The 18,965-nt window shown below is 34.4% G+C and overlaps 1 protein-coding gene across 1 annotated transcript in view; it reads right to left on the reverse strand.

Moving 5' to 3' along the window:
- LOC101896471 (uncharacterized) overlaps nt 1-9,788 on the reverse strand; it is a 189,259-nt gene extending 179,471 nt beyond the window's left edge. The window contains exons 1-2 of the mRNA XM_059127989.1: nt 9,306-9,788; nt 2,401-3,530 (exon numbers count right to left, since the gene is read on the reverse strand). Coding sequence (XP_058983972.1) covers nt 2,401-3,256 — 856 coding nt within the window. The 5' untranslated portion in view covers nt 3,257-3,530; nt 9,306-9,788. The remainder of the gene's footprint in view (nt 1-2,400; nt 3,531-9,305) is intronic.
- Nucleotides 9,789-18,965: the final 9,177 nt, after the last annotated feature.

The raw sequence follows: 18,965 nt of genomic DNA on the forward strand, positions 1-18,965 counted from the left end.
TAATATTTATATTCAATTTTAGGCGAAATCATAAATTTCGATAAATTTAATATTCGGGCTTCTCGTTGAGAGAAATATTTCGCAAGTTATAACAGATAAAATTATTTAAAATTGTGACACTTTGTGGTTGAGGTACTAGAAGGGGTTCGCAGATATATATCAACTTCACAATAGATCTTGTGTTAAAAAACAATGTTTATTACTCAAAATATTGAACCCTATGTGGGGGAGGTACCAGAAGGAATGGGCTGATCTCTTTCTTCTTTATAACAGATCCTGTGTTGATAGGAATACTCAGACGTGCCAAGTCCAAGTTGAATCGGATGTTAATTTCGCGTTTTATGAGCTGAATGGATATTTAAAATTTCGATCTTTTGTGGGGGAGGTACTAGAAGGAGTGGGCCGATATATTCCATTTTAAGACCAGATCTTGGGTTTATAAAAATATTGGAGAGTGTGAACTTTAAAGATAATCGGACTCTTACATCACATTTTATAAAAGTTGTAATTATTCAAAATTTTGAGCCTTTGTGGGGGAGGTACTTGATGGAGTGGACCGATATTGTCCATTTTCGCACCTGACGCAAATATTAGAATTTGCTAAGTTGAAGCAAAATCGGATAATCGTCCCTCTTCTGTACAGAAAATATATTTTATGAAAATTTCCACCTTTTGTGGGGGAGGTACCAGAAGTAGTGGACCGATATTGCCTATCTCGGAACTCGATCTAAGTTTGAGAAAAATATTACGATGTACCGAATTTGTATCAAGCCGGATACTCCCTTCGAGAGTTATCATGCGCACGAGCCAGAGAGACGGACGGACGGATCGTCTAAAACCGTTATTTCAATGAGGCATGTTTTGAACGTATCAAATGATATATACCTTCTGTAGCCATATAACTAAGAGTATAAAAATGTTTTTGAAAGTTATACAATAGAAACATTACTCTCATATAGTCCGCTTTTACTTTGACCGTCCGTCTGTCCACGTATTTTTGTAAACAAAGTACAGTTCGCATTTATTATCCGATTTAGAAATGAAATTTTCCAAACAACATTTGTTTGGCCCAAGGACGAACCCTATTGAAATTGGAGATAATCGGTCAAAATTTAGATACAGCTCCCATATATATATCTTCGTCCCATTTGCCTTTTATTGTGCATCAAACGTGTAATATCAGCCCAAATAGTATGGAATTTTAGAAATCGGTTCAGATATAGCTATAGCTCCCATATATATTGTTCATCCGATTTGTTATTTTTGTCATCCGCAGCCGTAATATGCACTCTGTAACAACAATATTTGGGGAAATCTATCACATACAGCTCAGAAATAAATTTTATCGAGATCGGTTCAGATTTGGATATAGCTCCCATATATAACTTCGTCCGATTTACATTTTATTGTGCACCAACGTCTAATGTCCAAATGAGATGGAATTTGGCACTGACCGAATTGAGTCTAGAAGCTAGTATGTCAAATTTGGTGAAGATCGGTTCAGATATAGCTTACCCACAGCCGTTATATAAACTCCGTAATAACGATATTCAGGGTAATATATCAAATACAGCTCAGCCCATATATAACTTCGTCCGATTTACATTTTATTGTGCACCAAACGTCTAATATTTGTCCAAATGAGATGGAATTTGGCACTGATCGAATTGAGTCTAGAAGCTAGTATGTCAAATTTGGTGAAGATCGGTTCAGATATAGATATTACCCACAGCTATAATATACACTCCGTAACAACGATATTCAGGAAGGTATATCAAATACAGCTCAGAAATATATTTGCTAAATTTTATCGAGATCGGTTCCGATTTGGATATAGCTCCTATATATATCTTTATCCGATTTCAAATTAATTGAGCACCAAATGGGCAATACAAGTCCGAATTTAAAAGATACAAATGCTTTGGCATATTTAGTCCCTTGAACTTTAAATTATAATTATAATCATAGTGTGTATGATTGAATTCTCCCATAAAAACTTTCAATTGTTATGCGGAGCTCTACTAAATTAGTAAAGTGGTGTAGGGTGTCATAAAGTCGGCCCGCCCGACTTTAAGCCTTTCGTTACTGGTTTACTTATTCATTCTAAACAATGGTATCATATGGTTCTCCACGATGATGATAGAGTTTTTGCTGAGGGCAAGAATATGATACGTACTTCTAAGGAATTGAGATATGTTTAAGATTTTAATACAGAAACGTTAATATAGCTTCTCGTTTTTTTTACCAAATTGTGTATACTTGTTTGCCTCATACGCCGAGAGAAAACTACGTCCATAATATTCCTTGTCAACATGAAACAAACAAAATTTCAACAACTTCAATATTCTTCATTAGTTCAAGTTTTAAACAAATTCCATTATAAAAGTAATTAACACTTACCACATATTGCCAAGAATATGAAAATAATGGCAAACTTGATGAGACCATTTAAACTGGTGATGTTGTTGGTGTTCTTGTTGCTGATGATAGTCCATGGAAAACTGTTGCATGTTTTGATTTTGTTGTTGCTCTTGTTGTTATTATTATTATGGCTAAATTGTTGCCTCGTTGGCCTGATACTATTACAGTCTCTGTTGGCGACATTATAATCGTTATTGTTGCTACTGCAGCTGTTTGCCAATGATTTTGCTGTTTTAGTTGTCTTCATCATCCTCATGGTAGTCGTCGCTGATGTGGTGTACATGTTGCAAGTACTCCTATTATTCGCACAGTGCATATAATTAGAGTTGTCCTTAGTGGACGACAATAACAGTGCAGAGGACGGTGACATGGAAGAGGAGGAGGAGGTGATGGCGGATGACGGCGAGGCTGCGGACATAGATGACGGCGACATTAGACAATGATTTGAATGACAACATGCTGTTGAAATGGAACAAACGGAACAGGCGGATTTTAAACAGCTGGAGTCTGACATACACCCACTGGGGCTAGTGTTACATGAATAGTCTGTGTAATTGCTGATGTTGTCTTTGTCATCAGTGTCGTCCTGTGGGTCGTTGCAGATCTTCTTATTATTGTTGTTGTTGTTGCTTGTCGTTTTGATAGTGTTAAACTCTAACAACGTGTTGCACTTTATCTGTTGATGTTCTTCGTTTTGTTGTTCGTTATTATTATTGTTGTTGTTGTCCCAATCCAATAATGATAATTCGTTGGCGGCTTCTGCCACACTTGATGCTATTTGCGTTCTCTCCTCCCTTGATGTTAGACTAAGTTTATTTATTATTTTCGCTTGCATTTTATTTAATGCTTCTTTATTTTTCTCTTTGGAGGTTTATACTATGAAAAACACACGTTTCACTTATCTGTATTTCTTTCGTTCTATTCGAACTTTTGGTTATTTTTAGCACTCAACACACACACATGCACAAACATACACTTAATGTCTGGTAATTTCACAAGCTGTCCTTCAAGTTGCATAATAAAATAATTGTCTCTTGTGTGTGATGTGATGAATGACTTCTTGACACTAATTGAGTGCAGAAAGTTGAACGATTTTGTGGTTGAAAAACCTGCAAAACAGAAAATAGGTATTTTTAAAATTTAACATATGTAAGTGAACATCAGCACTTGTAAGTGTAAGATTGTTTTTATATTAAATATAAATTAAATATATTTCTGAAATCAATATTAAATTCCGAAGTAGATTAAAATTTAACATTAATTATTAAATGTTTGGCTGCAGTTCCATTCGTTAATATTTGGAATTTTTTTACCCTACGACAATACGACCCGTTCTTATATAATTTCTTTGTATTCCAGTTTTTTTTTTATCCCGTACTTCAGGAAGAGTGAAGGATAATGTTCATTATAACTTCTTTTAAAATAAATGACTTTTTTTAGAGATTTGAACGGCTATTTGCAAATTTAACTTGTAGTCACTCTCACATTTTCACAATAGCATCTTCAATAAAAAAAGTTAAAAGGAAGATGGTCTGATCTTTTGCTTATCGAACAGTTAATATTCAAATTAAACATTTTAAACTTGTAATAAAGAACAACGATTTATTTGTCCGACAACATAATTTTTATAGTCATACGGCAATAGAGGGTATACAGGGTTGCCCATATTCGACGGACCCATCAGGCAACGCCATAACTTTGACCGTTGATACGGTCAAAACGTGCCTAATCGAAATAACGGTTTTAGACCCTATTTTCTCTTTACTCCAAATCCGTTTAGGACATTTGGAGTCGCCCGTCTGTCTGGCTGGTGTGCAAGATAACGCTAGAAGGGAGTATCCGATTTGGTCCAAACTTGGTACACCATAATATTATAGTTAAACTAAGATCGAGTTCGGAGATGGACAATATCGGTTTATTTGGTACATCCGCCACAAATGCTTAACATTTCCAGAGAAAATAAAAACTTTGCAAATATGAAATATCGGCGCACATGTACCTCGCACAAGAAGGGTCAAAATTTTAAATGTTTAGAGCTCTTATAAATGCGAAAAAGCATCCGATTCTCTTCAAATTTCACAAATACCAATATTTTAATTAAAACCTCCCCGACAAAGAAGTAAAAATTTTGAATTCAAATTTCACACATAATAGTATTTCTACTAGCATAGAATCAGGTGTAAAGATGGTAGATATGCGTCCACTCTTTCTGGAACCTCCACCACAGAGGGATCAGCATTTTTTTAACAAAACACCTAAAAACGCATGCAACTTACTTCAAATGTCACACATCACAATATTTCTACTAACACAAGATTTGGTGTAAGGATGATAAATATATGTCAACTCCTTCTAGTACCTCCCCCATGAAAGGATCACAATTTTGCATAGCCGCTAAGCTCATAAAACGCAATATGATCATCCGATTATTTTCAAACTTGGCACATATCAATGTTTCTATCAACATAAGAACAGGTGTGAAGATGGAGTATATAACGCAAGATATGGTGTGAAGATTATAAATATCGGCCTACCCCTTATGGCAACTCCCCAAAAAAGGATCATAACTCATAACTTTCGCAATAAGACAGCTATTAAATTTATACCTGTTATTTATAAATATTTCCCTCAAGAAGAGATATGTAGTGGGATTCTCTGACTCATCTTTTGTTACCGACAAAAAGCGGAAACTTTGAACACTTATTTGATTTCGACGCCATCTTACCGACAAATTTTGTAAATAACCAAAATTCAATTCAAGAAATGAATTCAAATACTGATGTGCATATGGAATTTTCTCCCCACTACATCTGATACCTCCTCCAAAAAAGTTAAAATTTGGTTTTCGCATAAAATTACAATATTTTGTTAGTATAAAATGATATATATATATATATATATATATATATATATATATATATATATATGCATATATATATATATATATATATATATATATATATATGCATATATATATATATATATATATATATATATATAATATATATATATATATATATATATATATATATATATATATATATATATATATATATATATATATATATACGTGCATTTTTTATGGTCATCGGATATGACTTGGCTGGAGAAATGGACCACAATTTTGTGTGAAAAATTACGAAATTATTGAAATCAGAAATACATGAAAGGCCTACTGTAGACCTTTACATTGTTTCTATTTTCGGACAACATACAGATTTTAAAATATTGTTTTGAATATCCATTAATACGACATAAGGCGTAACTATAGAGCAAATGCCATGAAGATTTGCATGGCGGTTTCGGTCAAAATCCAAGATAACAGAACCATGTGACATTATTTCAAGCATTAAATGAAAACAAAATATTCAATATGCCAGGAAAAAGTTGTTGAATGTGCAATATCTATTCTTTTTGAAAAAGCGAATAGAGCATTTTACGTTGGCTTTCATTATGTGGTAGATATGGGGATGTTTCTCAGGGGAATCTTCATTCTTGTCAAAAGGATTTCGTTTGGCGTAATGCAACAAATGTATTGGTCCAGTGAGGACCTTTAATACATAGTGCATTCATTGGATTCTATTGGATTCTTATACCCTACAGCACTATGTGTTGGGGGTATTATAAGTTTGATTGGACCAAAAATTATGTAACAACTCGAAATATTGGTTTCCCACTTAGGGAACTTCTCGTCGAGCTAAGTCGATCTAGCTATGTGTGTCCGTCCGTCCATGTTAATTTGTAATCAAGTTAAAGCCGCAAGTATGAGCCGATCTTCAAGAAATTTAAAACGGAGGTGGGGTTAGGGTCAGAATAGAACCCTATTGTTTTTGGAGATGATTGAAATGGACAATAAACAGAAAATTTTCCTGATTTTGCAGTTGGCCACAATTATGAACCAATCGACGCGGAAATTTACATGGAGTTAGAGTTTAGGACTGGGCAGCTATCGGACAATATATCGGGTAAAATAGATCCTAGCTTTTATGTAAGAAAATAGAAGAATTTCTACTAAATCGCCAATATTTGTAATCCCAGCCAAATCACAAATACTTTAAAAGGTCACTTCTGATGCTGAAAGCCAATAAATCGAATAGATAGCGAAATAGGTAAAATATATATTTAAAAGAATATATCTTATTTATTCTGCTTATAAGTCAGGGACCCCTGGACCGATTTTCACAATTCCCACAATTTGCCACAAAAGGATACAATCTAAGAAAATCGCTAAAAATAAAAAGTGAATATCTTTTGACTCATTTTGTTTTCAATTTTTGTCATTTTTTATAAAATGCTATTTATACCCTACACCACAAGGTGGTCAGGGTATTATGTCTTTGTGCATTTGTTTGTAACAGGCAAAAGGAAACGAGATAGACCCATAGTTCCTTTTGATGATCTGCATAGAATCACTTTCTGAGTTGCTTTATGCATGTCAGTCCGTCTGTCCATGTATTTTTGTGAACAAAATGCATGTCGCATTTATTATCCGATTGAGATGAAATTTTGCAAACAACATTTGTTTGGCCCAAGGACGAACCCTATTGAAATTGGAGATAATCGGTAAAAAATTAGATATAGCTCCCATATATATCTTCGTCCGATTTGCCTTTTATTGTGCACCAAACGTGTAATATCAGCCCGAATATTGTGGCACATACAACCAAATTAGGCCTGAAAATAAGTATGCCAAATTTTATCGAAATCGGTTCAGATATAGCTATAGCTCCCATATATATTGTTCATCCGATTTGTTACAACAATAACAACAATATTTGGGGAAATATATCAAATGCAGCTCAGATTTGGATATAGCTCCCATATATAATTTCGTCCGATTTACCATTTATTGTGCACCAAACGTCTAATATTTGTCCAAATGGGATGGAATTTGACACATACGACCGAATTTAGTCTAGAAGGTAGTATGCCAAATTTGGTGAAGATCGGTTCAGATATAGTTATAGCTCCCATATATGTTGTTCATCCGATTTATTGTATTTGTTACCCACAGCCGTAATATGCACTCCGTAACAACGATATTCGGGGAAATATATCAAATACAGCTCAGAAATATCTTTGCCAAATTTTATCGAAATCGGTTCAGATTTGGATATAGATCCCATATATATTTTTATCCGATTTCAAATTAATTTCGAACCAAATGGGCAACACAAATCCGAATTTAAAAGATACAAATGCTTCGGCATATTTAGTCCTTTGAATTTTAAATTATAATTATAATTATAATCATAGCGTGTATGATTGAATTCTCCCATAAAAACTTTTAATTCTTAAGTGGAGCTCAACTAAATTAGCAAAGTGGTGTAGGATATCATAAAATCGGCCCGCCCGACTTTAGGACTTTCTTTACTGGTTTTTCAATTTGACTTACAACTTTTAATTGTAAATTTTCTAAGTGTTTACGTCCCGCAACTCTACGTTTTGAGGGTGCATGTCGCAATAATCTCCAATCCTCACGAAATTGTGCATGGGTGTAGGCTTAGAATCAGAATTAAAACCTATTGTTTTGAAGATGTATATTTTGGGGTACAAATGGATCAAAAAATTAAAATTTTCCTGATTTTGCAATCGGGTCTCAATTAAAACCCAATCAACACTAATTTTTTTTTTTGAATTTGGGATGACCACTGGATTACATTTAGCTGTAAAATGGACCAAAATTGAAGTGTGAAATTGTTTTGAATATATTACGAAAAGACGGAAATGGAAATGCAAGGGGTCAAAAAACCAAGTGTTGGATTCTTTGACATCATTTCAAAAACGAAATCTTCCAAAGTGGATTTGGACATAAGGGGCCTTACAACATATTATGGTGTTGTAGGGTATCACATGGTCGGTCCCGCATGGCCATAGCATTTGCTTACTTGTTAATAAATTGAACCCCTATACACATTTTTTTAATGTCAGGTCAAATTTCGCAAAACATTTCCGTCTGTTCACAATTATGGCCCGATTCGCATGAAATTTAAAAATTCGCCTATTGTGTATTTTGAAGTTCGCCTGTAAGTTATTTTCAGCGTTTCGGTAGAATGGAAATGTTCGTATTTTTTCGCATAGGAGTAGTGGTCTTTTCTACCTCTATTTCTTGCTCTTTTGTTCGTGTTTCTGTTTGTGTTTCAGGAACCTTTTTAGTTGTTAGCCCAGATTAACCTGTAAATATATAGTGGACATCTTTAAAAGCAACAGGCCTAGCCTTTCTGAGCGTAAAAGTAGGGACCTTATAAACATTTTTGTGAGGGTCGGACGATAATTGCAATCTGTAAATAATAACTCCAATCTGCTGAAAAAATATTACAAAATGTACATCACAATATTTTAAGTCAAACTAAAAAAATCGCATGCGATAAAAAAATATGAAAAAATATCAAAAAATACTACATAATCGATATTTTTAGACTTTATTCCGTTATGCCAAAAATTTGTCAAATTCGGCCCATACATCTTTTAGATATAAGCATTCTAGCTAACATTTATGACCTTAAAATTTTCATTATTAAAATTTTCGACTATTTGTGATTTCAACGGGATTTAGAAATATTCGCGGTTTAATGAAAAATTTGACTTTTGTAAAAGACAAATGTTAATGTCTATTTCACCCACTAAATATTATCCGATGACCATCCAAAGTGGAAGGCTAAGCTCTCGTCCCAAGCTAATGGTAGACGGTATAAAAAATTCCCAATTAAAGATGTCGAGAACGGTTTATAGCGAAAAACCCGTTGAAGTCCAGCTAAACAAAAGTTTCTATACAAATAACAACAACATATATTGTTATGTTTACACGATCACTGTAGAACGGCATTTTCCTACATTTCAATATTAACACATATTTCTTTAGGAACAGTCCTTTCGTTCGTTACCTTTTGTATCTTTTAAGTATTAAATAAGCTTCATATTGAGAGTGATATTTATTTAACCAGTTGTTGATGTTGATTCGTAACAAAACAAATTAAAACTCTGGAACAGATTTTTTAAATTTTGTGTTAATTTAACTAATGACATCACATTTGAAACATTTATCAAAATTCTTTGAATTTTAAACACATTTTTGTTTTCTTATTCACTTTAGTATTTTTCATTTTTGGCTTTGCACTTAAATTTTCTATTTTTAGTAACGATTTTTACGTCTTTTTGCACATCGTTTTGTTGTGAAAAACGTTTTCTTTATTTCTGTTTGAACATTCACACTTCCGCTGCACGTTCTCGTCCCGGAACCGTGACATTTACAACTAATCTATGACCGGCTAGAAAACCCAAAATCCCCCTCATTCACTCGAGCGAATGACAAACAAACCAGGCGGCATGAAAAGATGGCACAAGACATATTTTTGCGCTATGTTGTGCCAGATAGAGAATGACTGTTTTATTATTTGGCTTTGTGATTGTTTAGCTCACTTCATTCATGTTTAGTGGGGGATGTGCTCTCTCTCTCTCTCACTCCCAAAATTTCTCAACGCCACTCACAACAATCTAATGGCATTACTCCCCACTCGTAGAAAATTAGCCATGGGAAAAACATTTTCTTATTGGAATGTTGTAAATGATGGGGAAGGCAACATTTGTTATTCTTGGAAACACCACAACAACAAATGTTGACTGGAAAGTAATGAGGTGATGGCGAACATGTTGTGGCTCCACAAATGTTGTGTCAACATGTTTATTTTGAATATTCCACGATTTGTGTCTCTAATGAATATTGTCGTTTACGCTTTGGGGCAAGTTGTTATTCTTATTTTACCAAGCATTCTACATTAGCCATCATGGGCTGATTGTTTTGAATAGTATTGGTCTGGTATATTGTCTGCCCCATGGCAAAATGTTCGCTTGTGTGTGTATGTTGTTACTGATTTCCCGTTGATTTTATTACTAATTTTTATGTGCTTTTAGTTGTTTACTTCTACATTTATATGGATTTGTTTTCTTTTCTTGATTTTTTGCCCTGGCCATTCAGTATTTATCTGCAATTTACTGCTGGTGTTTTTATTTTGCCTTTTGATTTACTTCCCACTACGCCCGATTCGTCATGTAATTTTTTGTTGTTGTTTGTGTGTAGTTTTGTTTCTTTTTTTCGCCTAGATTTCATTTCTACCATTTACTAGCCATTCTCCTTACCCTGTGACAATTGATGGACATTTTTATTGGCCTTAGGTTAGGTTAGGATTTCTTTTCTATGTACTTTGGATTAATTCTTGTCATTGAGGTCACTTGTTTCCATGTTTATTTATTCGTTTGCGAAATAAAAAAGGGGAAAAATAACAAATCGGAAGGATATAAAACATTTTGATTAATGAATTTCCATTAGGTTAAAGCAGTCCATGTAGATAGATATAGACAGGTTCGTTTATTGCACCTAATGATCAATTCGGTATTAAATTTGAAAACATGTTGTAGGTAATTGGATTTTGTTTCAGGAAAATGCTTGAATTTGTGGTCATTAAAATAATGAATTGTATTATGGACAATATTGAACTAGGTGTTCGTAGTTTAGTAAATCAAAATAAACAGACTCTGAATTTATTGCTTTTCAGAGTCAGAAGGAAAGCCTATTGTTTTTGGAGATGCAACATACATCTGGACCAACAACAGAAAAATTTCCAGACTACCATTTTGTTTTTCCATAGGACAGTATTTAGTGAGTAAAACAGACAATTCATTTAATGTAAAAAATACGAAAATTTGAACTAAACCGCAAATTGGTTTAATCCCGTCGAAGTAACAAATGCATTACAGGTCACCTCTGGCCGTTACAGTGATGCTGATAGCCAATATGTCAGACACATATAGCACGAAAATGAGCTCGGTGTAAAGGCATTGAAATTCCACAAAGGGCAAGAACTTACACTGCAACAGAGAGAAAATGGACTCAAAAGAGCTAAAGAGTTGTTTGGCTTGGCCGAAAGTGGTGAACTGCCGAATTTGGTTTTCTCCGATGAGAAAACATTCGTTGTACAGCAGTTTGCAAACAAAGAGAATGATCGTGTTTACTTGCCAAAGAGGTCAGTTGAAAATGAACACCTTCGGTTGGCCACCAGGACTCAAGCGCCGGCCATGGTGAAGGTGTGGGCCGCCATAACAGCCGATTATCGCTCTCCGCTCGTATTAATCGACCGTGGCATCAGAATAAATGCCGAATATGATCGCGAAAATATTCTGGAGGGTGTATTAAAGCCTTGGGCACGCAGACATTTGGACCACAGATCTTGGACATTCCAACAGGACTCAGCACCATTGCACTCTTATTATTTCCGAAATTTTTTGCTTTCATTCAAAAAATTTAAAAAAATTATGGCTTTTACCTTTGTTGCAGTTTTTTTTTTATTAACCCTGTATATGAGATTGCATATATTTTTCTATATATACGATATCTTTGATATCAGCATCAAATCAGAAATTATGTTTTTGCATATTTGTGATTTTGCTGGAATTCGCGATTTAATGGAAATGCTCATTTTTTTAAGAGAACTACAAAAATACAATTTGAAAACATTTAATATTAAAATAAGAAACAGTCCATTTGCAACTAAATTGTTTGGACCCTACATTTAAAATTTTGAGAAAATAAGAAATTCATGAAATTTAGGAAAAACATATTATCGAATCATAAAATAATAATAAATATTGTTTCATTCAATAACTTACCTACTCACTCAACATGTGTGTAATATGGTTTTCCTACAAATAGGAGTATTGTGTGTCGATGCCTTTTTTTAATACTTTCCATACAAACAATGCTCGGACATTGTTTTTGGCCGAATAAATAGAAAACATTGTGTTCCTGGGAAAAACATTTATCGAAGCATTATTTCTAATAATTTGAATTTATGTTGCCCATAATATTCCAATTTGAAACAAATCAAACAAACAATAAATTTTAATTTGTGGGTAATTCTGGTGAAATAATAATAATGTATTATTAAATGAGTAGGTTCTGGTCCATACATGGAGTAAGATATTACTTTTAGGAATGTAGAGTTTTTTATTTTTCTTCAGAACAAAATTGACACAATACATAATATTCGTTTTGGATTCAAAGAAAATAGTTGCACAATCCCATATACTGCAAGAAATTGTCAGTTCAATCCCATACAGCATTAAAATACATAAAAAACAAGTTAAAAAGCAGTAAGTTCGGACGGGGCGAACTTTAAATACCCTCCACCATTTGGAACGAATTTGGAAATTTTCAAAAAATAAAATCTTTAAAAAATTCTGTTAAAATTTTAAAAATACCAAATATAGCCGTTATATTGGGGTCTATACGATGTGGACCTACATAGGAATTGTTTGTCATAAGGCATTACCTTATTCAAAATTGTAAACTTCAAATAATGTAGCTAAAATCATCAAAATATCGTAAATAGGGAGGTGCCGTTATATCGGAGCTGTGCGAAGACCTGGACCAGCATAGACCATTTTCTGTCATAGGCTATAGCATCCATTACTAACGTCAAATACGATATCTCAAACAATTTCGGTGGGTATTGTACCTAAATTCGTCAAAATACCGAATATAGGGAGGTACTGATATATGGGGCCTATACGAAGACCAGGACCTGTTTGGAAAATTTTCTGTCACAGATTGTAGTTGCCATTACGATCTCTAAATACGTAATTTGAAACAATTCCGGTGAATGATGTAGCTAAAATCATCAAAATACCGAATATCGTGATGTACCGTAATATGGGGCTAAATGAAGACGTGAACCTGCACAGACAATTTTCTGTCAAAGGCAGTAGTATCCATTTCGAAGAAATACCAAAGTTGAAACAATTCCGGTGAATAATGTCGCTAAAATCATCACAATATCGAATATCGGGAGGTACCGTTATATGGGGCTATATGAAAACGTGGACCTACATGACCCATTTACGAACTTAACCTGCCTCCTGGAAAAATAAACACGATTCGTTCGAAAGATAGCGTGATAGCAACAATGGCTAACAATGGCTAAATCGACTTAGAATTTTACGCTGATCAAGAATATATATACTTTGTTGGGTCTGACATGAGGATTTCGAGGAGTTAAAAACGGAATCCTCCATAGTATGGTGGAGGGTATACAAAAATACTACTACTACGACTACATTGTTGAACAAATTTATTATTATATGCTTGCCCGGTTCGCCTTGCTGGCTCGAACATTAAGTTATATATAATTTACAAATCTGGCTCAAATAAGTGGCAACCGCTTTATTATAAATAATGACTAAATAAAAATAAATACCCATGGCAAAAATGTCAATACATGTTCAAATAGCGGTCGTTTTAAATTCTTTTAAACAACATGAACCTATTTGGAAACATTTAGAAATGTAAATGATATAGCACATCTATTAACAAATATATATCAACTATTGGAATAACCCCATGTAAAATCTCAGCTAAATCTTTATACCCTACAAATTTGGAAATTAATTCAGCTATAGCTGTACCTCCCATATATATTGTTCATTCGATTTGTTATTTTTTCTCTCACAGTCGTAATACGCACTCACTAATAACGATTTTCAGGGAAACATCTCAAATACAGCTTAGAAAAACATTTCCACATTTTATCGAAATAGCTTCAGATTTCGATATGGCTTCCATATACATCTTTGCTCGATTTCAAGTTTATTTTGCAACAAATGAAACACGATTTGAGTGGATTTTGGCACATACAAACGATTTAAGCCTGAATGAAAGTGTATCAAATTTGGTGAAAATCGTTTCAGCCAATTATGTATTTAAACCCCTTGCAAAATGCTTTCTACAACAACGATATTTGGTTCCAACATAGAAATACCTCTACTAAATTTCATAGAGACGTTCGATTTGGATCCCATGTATATCATTATCCTATTCCAAGTTTGTTTATATTTTATGGGTAGCTCTACTAAATATGCAAATAAGTGTAGAATATCATAAAGCCGGCCCGCCCGACATTGGTCCTTTCTTTACTGGTAAGTATAATAAAAAACATAGCAACATTTTTCATTCAAATGACCAGTAATTTGGAATTTGCAATGTTTAGAAGATCGTGCTGCGTGGGCAGAATTATTTCAGAATAGTCAAACTTAAATAATATTTTTTATCCCCTTAGTTGATGCCAAGAGCCAAATCAATTGAAAAATTTGGCCAAGACCACGGAAAAGCTAACATCGAGGGACACATTCTTGTGGGGGTTAAACCAAATCGTGGGTATATACAGGGTGAGATAAAAAACCTGCAACAAAGTCAAACGCCATATATATATTTTTTAATTTTGTTGAATAAAATCCGGATTGGTATCCGGAGATTTTGGTGGCCATTGTGTGCTGTAAATGAAGCGAGGAACCTCATTGTGTAACCATTATTGAGTGGCGTGTGCTGAGTGCGATGGTGCTGAGTCCTGTTGGAATGTCCAAGGTCTGCGGGCAAAATGTTTTCGTGCCCAAGGCTTAATTACACCCTCTAGAATATTTTCGCGATAATTTTCGGCATTTATTCTGATGCCACGGTCGTTTAATACGAGCGGAGAGCGACCATCGGCTGTTATGGCGGCCCACACCATCAACATGGCCAGCGCTTGAGTTCTGGTGGCCAACCGAAATTGCACATTTTCAACTGACATCTTTGGCAAGTAAACACGATCATTTTGTTTGTTTACAAACAGCTGGAAAACAAATATTTTTTCATCGGAGAAAACCAAATTCGGCAGTTCACCACTTTCCGCAAAGCGACGCAACTCTTTAGCTCTTTTGAGTCTATTTTCTTTCCGTTGCGGTGTAAGTTTTTGCACTTTTTGGAATTACAATGGCTTTACCCCGAGCTAATTTTACAATATTTACTGAATGGAATATTGTGATATGTTCAGCTCACGAGCCATTTTCGGCCTCTGCGACGAGAGTTTCGAACAAGTCGCTTCTTTACTTTTCGAACCAATTCTGCTGATGTTGCTGTTTTTTTCAGTCCAATTCCTTGACGTCGGGCTACGCTACCAATATTACGGTAAAGAGCGATGGTACGAGGCACAAAAGATTTATTCACATTTAAATGCTGGAGTGCTCTAGCGGTTATCCGTTTGTGGTTTTCCAGCCAAATATAAGGAAAGCACACGATCACGCTTTAATTCCATAACGAATAACTTTTTTCTGGAAAATTCTTACCAAAATGCTTTTGTACGCTTGTACACAATATAATGAGCTGTCACTGGAATCATTTTAACAGTTGTCGGACGAGTGGCTTAGAAATGACAGCAGTCTGAAGTTGGTTGCAGTTTTTTCATCTCACCCTGTATATATGAGTATTGAACTTAAAACCCTAGATTTTGAAGGCGGAAACGCCACTGCTTCTAATTATTAGGTAAGATCTAAAATTAGTTTCTTTGTCAGCAATTTTGTAATAAGTAACCTCATGGCAATGCAGAATGAAGTTTGTCAGAATTTCCTTGTAAGGAGTTATTGTCCTTGCACTTGGCGAACATATTATGTATCTGATTGTATAATAAACAGCAAGAATAGTTGTCACAGGTATGTGGATCACAACGATAACTAAACTTGAATTTATAATGATTGTGTCTTTTCGGTGACAAGATATTGCACTTGCCCTTCCCCTTGAACAGAATCGATTGTGTGACCCAAAAAAGAGCTGTCGCACAATCTTGTTGTACTTTAAGATTTATTACATTTCCACTTGTCTCAAGTGAGCCATGTCAAAGCCCATCTAGTAGGGATTTTCATGACAACATTACATATAAAAATGCATATGTGTATGTATGTATGGTATGCATACATAAATGAATGTGTTTTTACCAAGACCTGAACACCAACTCTTTTTTCTGTCAATGAATTTGGTGTGTTGTCCGTCTACCCGCCTCCATACTCACACAATCAGTCAACAAAGGCTTACTGTATTGTGGTTTTCATGCATGCCCCGAATATGTTGAACATTTCGCTGGTGTATTGAGCAGCGTTGCATTGACAGCTTTGGTTTTTTTCGCCACTGAAGCATTTTATTAATTTGTTTGTCATATTTTGTGTTGTTGTTGTACTGCGAGAAGAGTTTTGTTTATTTTCTGATGGAAATGTGTTTGCATATGGCTATCAGCCTCGTGGTCCGCAACCTACGCAACAACAATAACAACAGTAAGGGTATTAACATCAGTGGTGCTATGAGCAAAGGCATATTTCACAGACATACGTACATAATTCAGACGCATAGAATCGATAGGAATCCATGCAGGCATATATATATTTCAAATGGGCATTAATCAGTTCAATTTTTTTTGTTTATGAAAATACGTTTTTAGAGAAATGATTCATTACAAATTGATCAAAGTAACAGCCTGATTTAATCATTATTTTATAAATGCGAATTATTTATTCTTAGATACCACTTACCTTTTGCAAAAGGAAATAATGGATTTAGGAATTTTTCTGCATTCAAACAAAACTGTTAGTTTTTGCATCATCATAAAGGTTATATAAAAATTTGGGATCTGGACCCCGTTCTCACATTGCAAGTGATGGAGACCTTGTTTTTCCGCTTGAAGCAGATAGGACCAATAAATTGGTGACATATGCTCCTTACAAAAGGGAGAAGTCAGATCGCGGTTAAGTTCGACCGGACTACCATTCGACTTATTCTGACTACCGATCTCAACATATCCATTTCGGAGATGATTAGTGCATTGAGGAATTAAGTGCCGCACTCCAATGCAGGTAAACCTGACATGTTGACGGACCAGGTGCAGGGAAAGCATCAACAATAGTTTCAGTCTTCGATTCTTTCCAAAAAAAGTCATAGTGTTGTTAAGCAGTTCATTCACAGCAAATAGGTACTTTGGATCCCTGGACATTTGATTTTTGGCTTTCAAGTCGGCCATTTCCGTATTATGGGCAAAATAATTTAAATAATGCTCTGGAAAAGCAGGAAATGTAGTACTATTCATTTTGACAATTATCTTCAATCAAAGCTTAAATTTAGGGTACTTTGTTACAGCTTAGAGGGAGGTAATGATTGTTTCTATATTAAAGCAGTGTTCTGACCATTCTCAATGTGGTATTTAAATCCTTTATTCTGTATAGGATTAGAAAATAATTTGGTATTTGTTGGTCATAATGGCGGAAATTACATGTATAGGTCCATGTTTTCCTATAGCTCACAAAGGATATAGTCGTGCGGGGCCGACTATGTGATACCCTACAACACTACAATATGTTAGAAGCCCTCTCATGTCCAAATCCATTTTGGAAGATTTCGCTTTTGAAATTATGTCACGGAGCACTGCCCAGATATTACCCTTAGCATTTTGACCAGGGACATTTTTCCAATATTTATGCAATGGTCATCCAAAATGCTAGAATTCGTCACTGTGCTTAACTATCTGCTCAGGCTGTCGATTGGCTTCAATTGTGTTATCATGATTTTTTTTCTGTTTTTGTTTAATTTGAACCCATAAATATTTTGCGATCATCTCCAAAAGCAATTTGGCTATATTCGTCTACGAAATCAGCATAAAAGAGCCAGAAATTCGCCTTTTGTGTATTTCGGATATCGCCTGTAAGTAATGTTAGTATTTTTTCACACAAAAGTGGTGGTCCATTCTAACCGCTGTCTTAAATTCTAACTTCATGCAAGATTTCGTGTCCTTTTGTTTCTATGTGTGGCCTTTATAATGGTCCATGTTTTCCTATAGCTCACATATAACGATACACACCGATATTTGATGTTTTGATAATTCTAGTCACATTTACCACGTTTTTTTTTTTAATTTTGAATTTAAGACTCGCAAAAGATAATAATCGTTTTTATAAAAAGTTGTATATATGGGTTTTAGGTGGTGGATTCTGAACTTGAAATCAAATAAAACTGATATATAGCAGCTAAATCTTAATCTGAATTTCTACTTCCAAATATCATTGATGTAGAGTGCATGTTATATCTTTAATATGGGAGCTATAGTTATATCTTAATAGATTTTCGCAAAGTTCATATACTTCCTGTTGGGCTGAGTTCGGCCTTTTGTGCAAAATCTATTATATTTGATCAATACATTCTATATATTAATACTTCTGATGGTCATATCGGGTAATGATGTGTACTAAACTATATCCACATCTTAACCAATATTCTCCATAAGGTTAGTTCAGAGATCGAGCAAATAATATATTGAACAATTTGTCATATTCGCATAAATGCTTACAAAACTACATGGAGTAAAATGCCAACAGACAAACATGCATATATCGACTATGACTGTGTGTCTATGAGTCTATTTGGTTTCCTTTTGGGTGTTACAAACAAATGTCTAAAGACAGAATATTATGAACTTCAGTATAGCATAAGAAAATATCCGTTTAAAACCCTAAAAATAATTTAAAATGGGCTGTGCCATTATATGAGAGCTATAGTAAAACTTAAAATTATTTGATCCATATTTAATACCAATAATTTATTTATGTTCATTATTTTGTTTTTAAGGCAGCGGTAAATTCCAATAACATAATTCCAATTCCAAACATAAATAAACAGACAGACGGACGGATATAGTTTAATT

This window comes from Musca domestica, unplaced genomic scaffold, assembly GCF_030504385.1.
Source record: "Musca domestica strain aabys unplaced genomic scaffold, Musca_domestica.polishedcontigs.V.1.1 49, whole genome shotgun sequence".
Taxonomy (NCBI): domain Eukaryota; kingdom Metazoa; phylum Arthropoda; class Insecta; order Diptera; family Muscidae; genus Musca; species Musca domestica.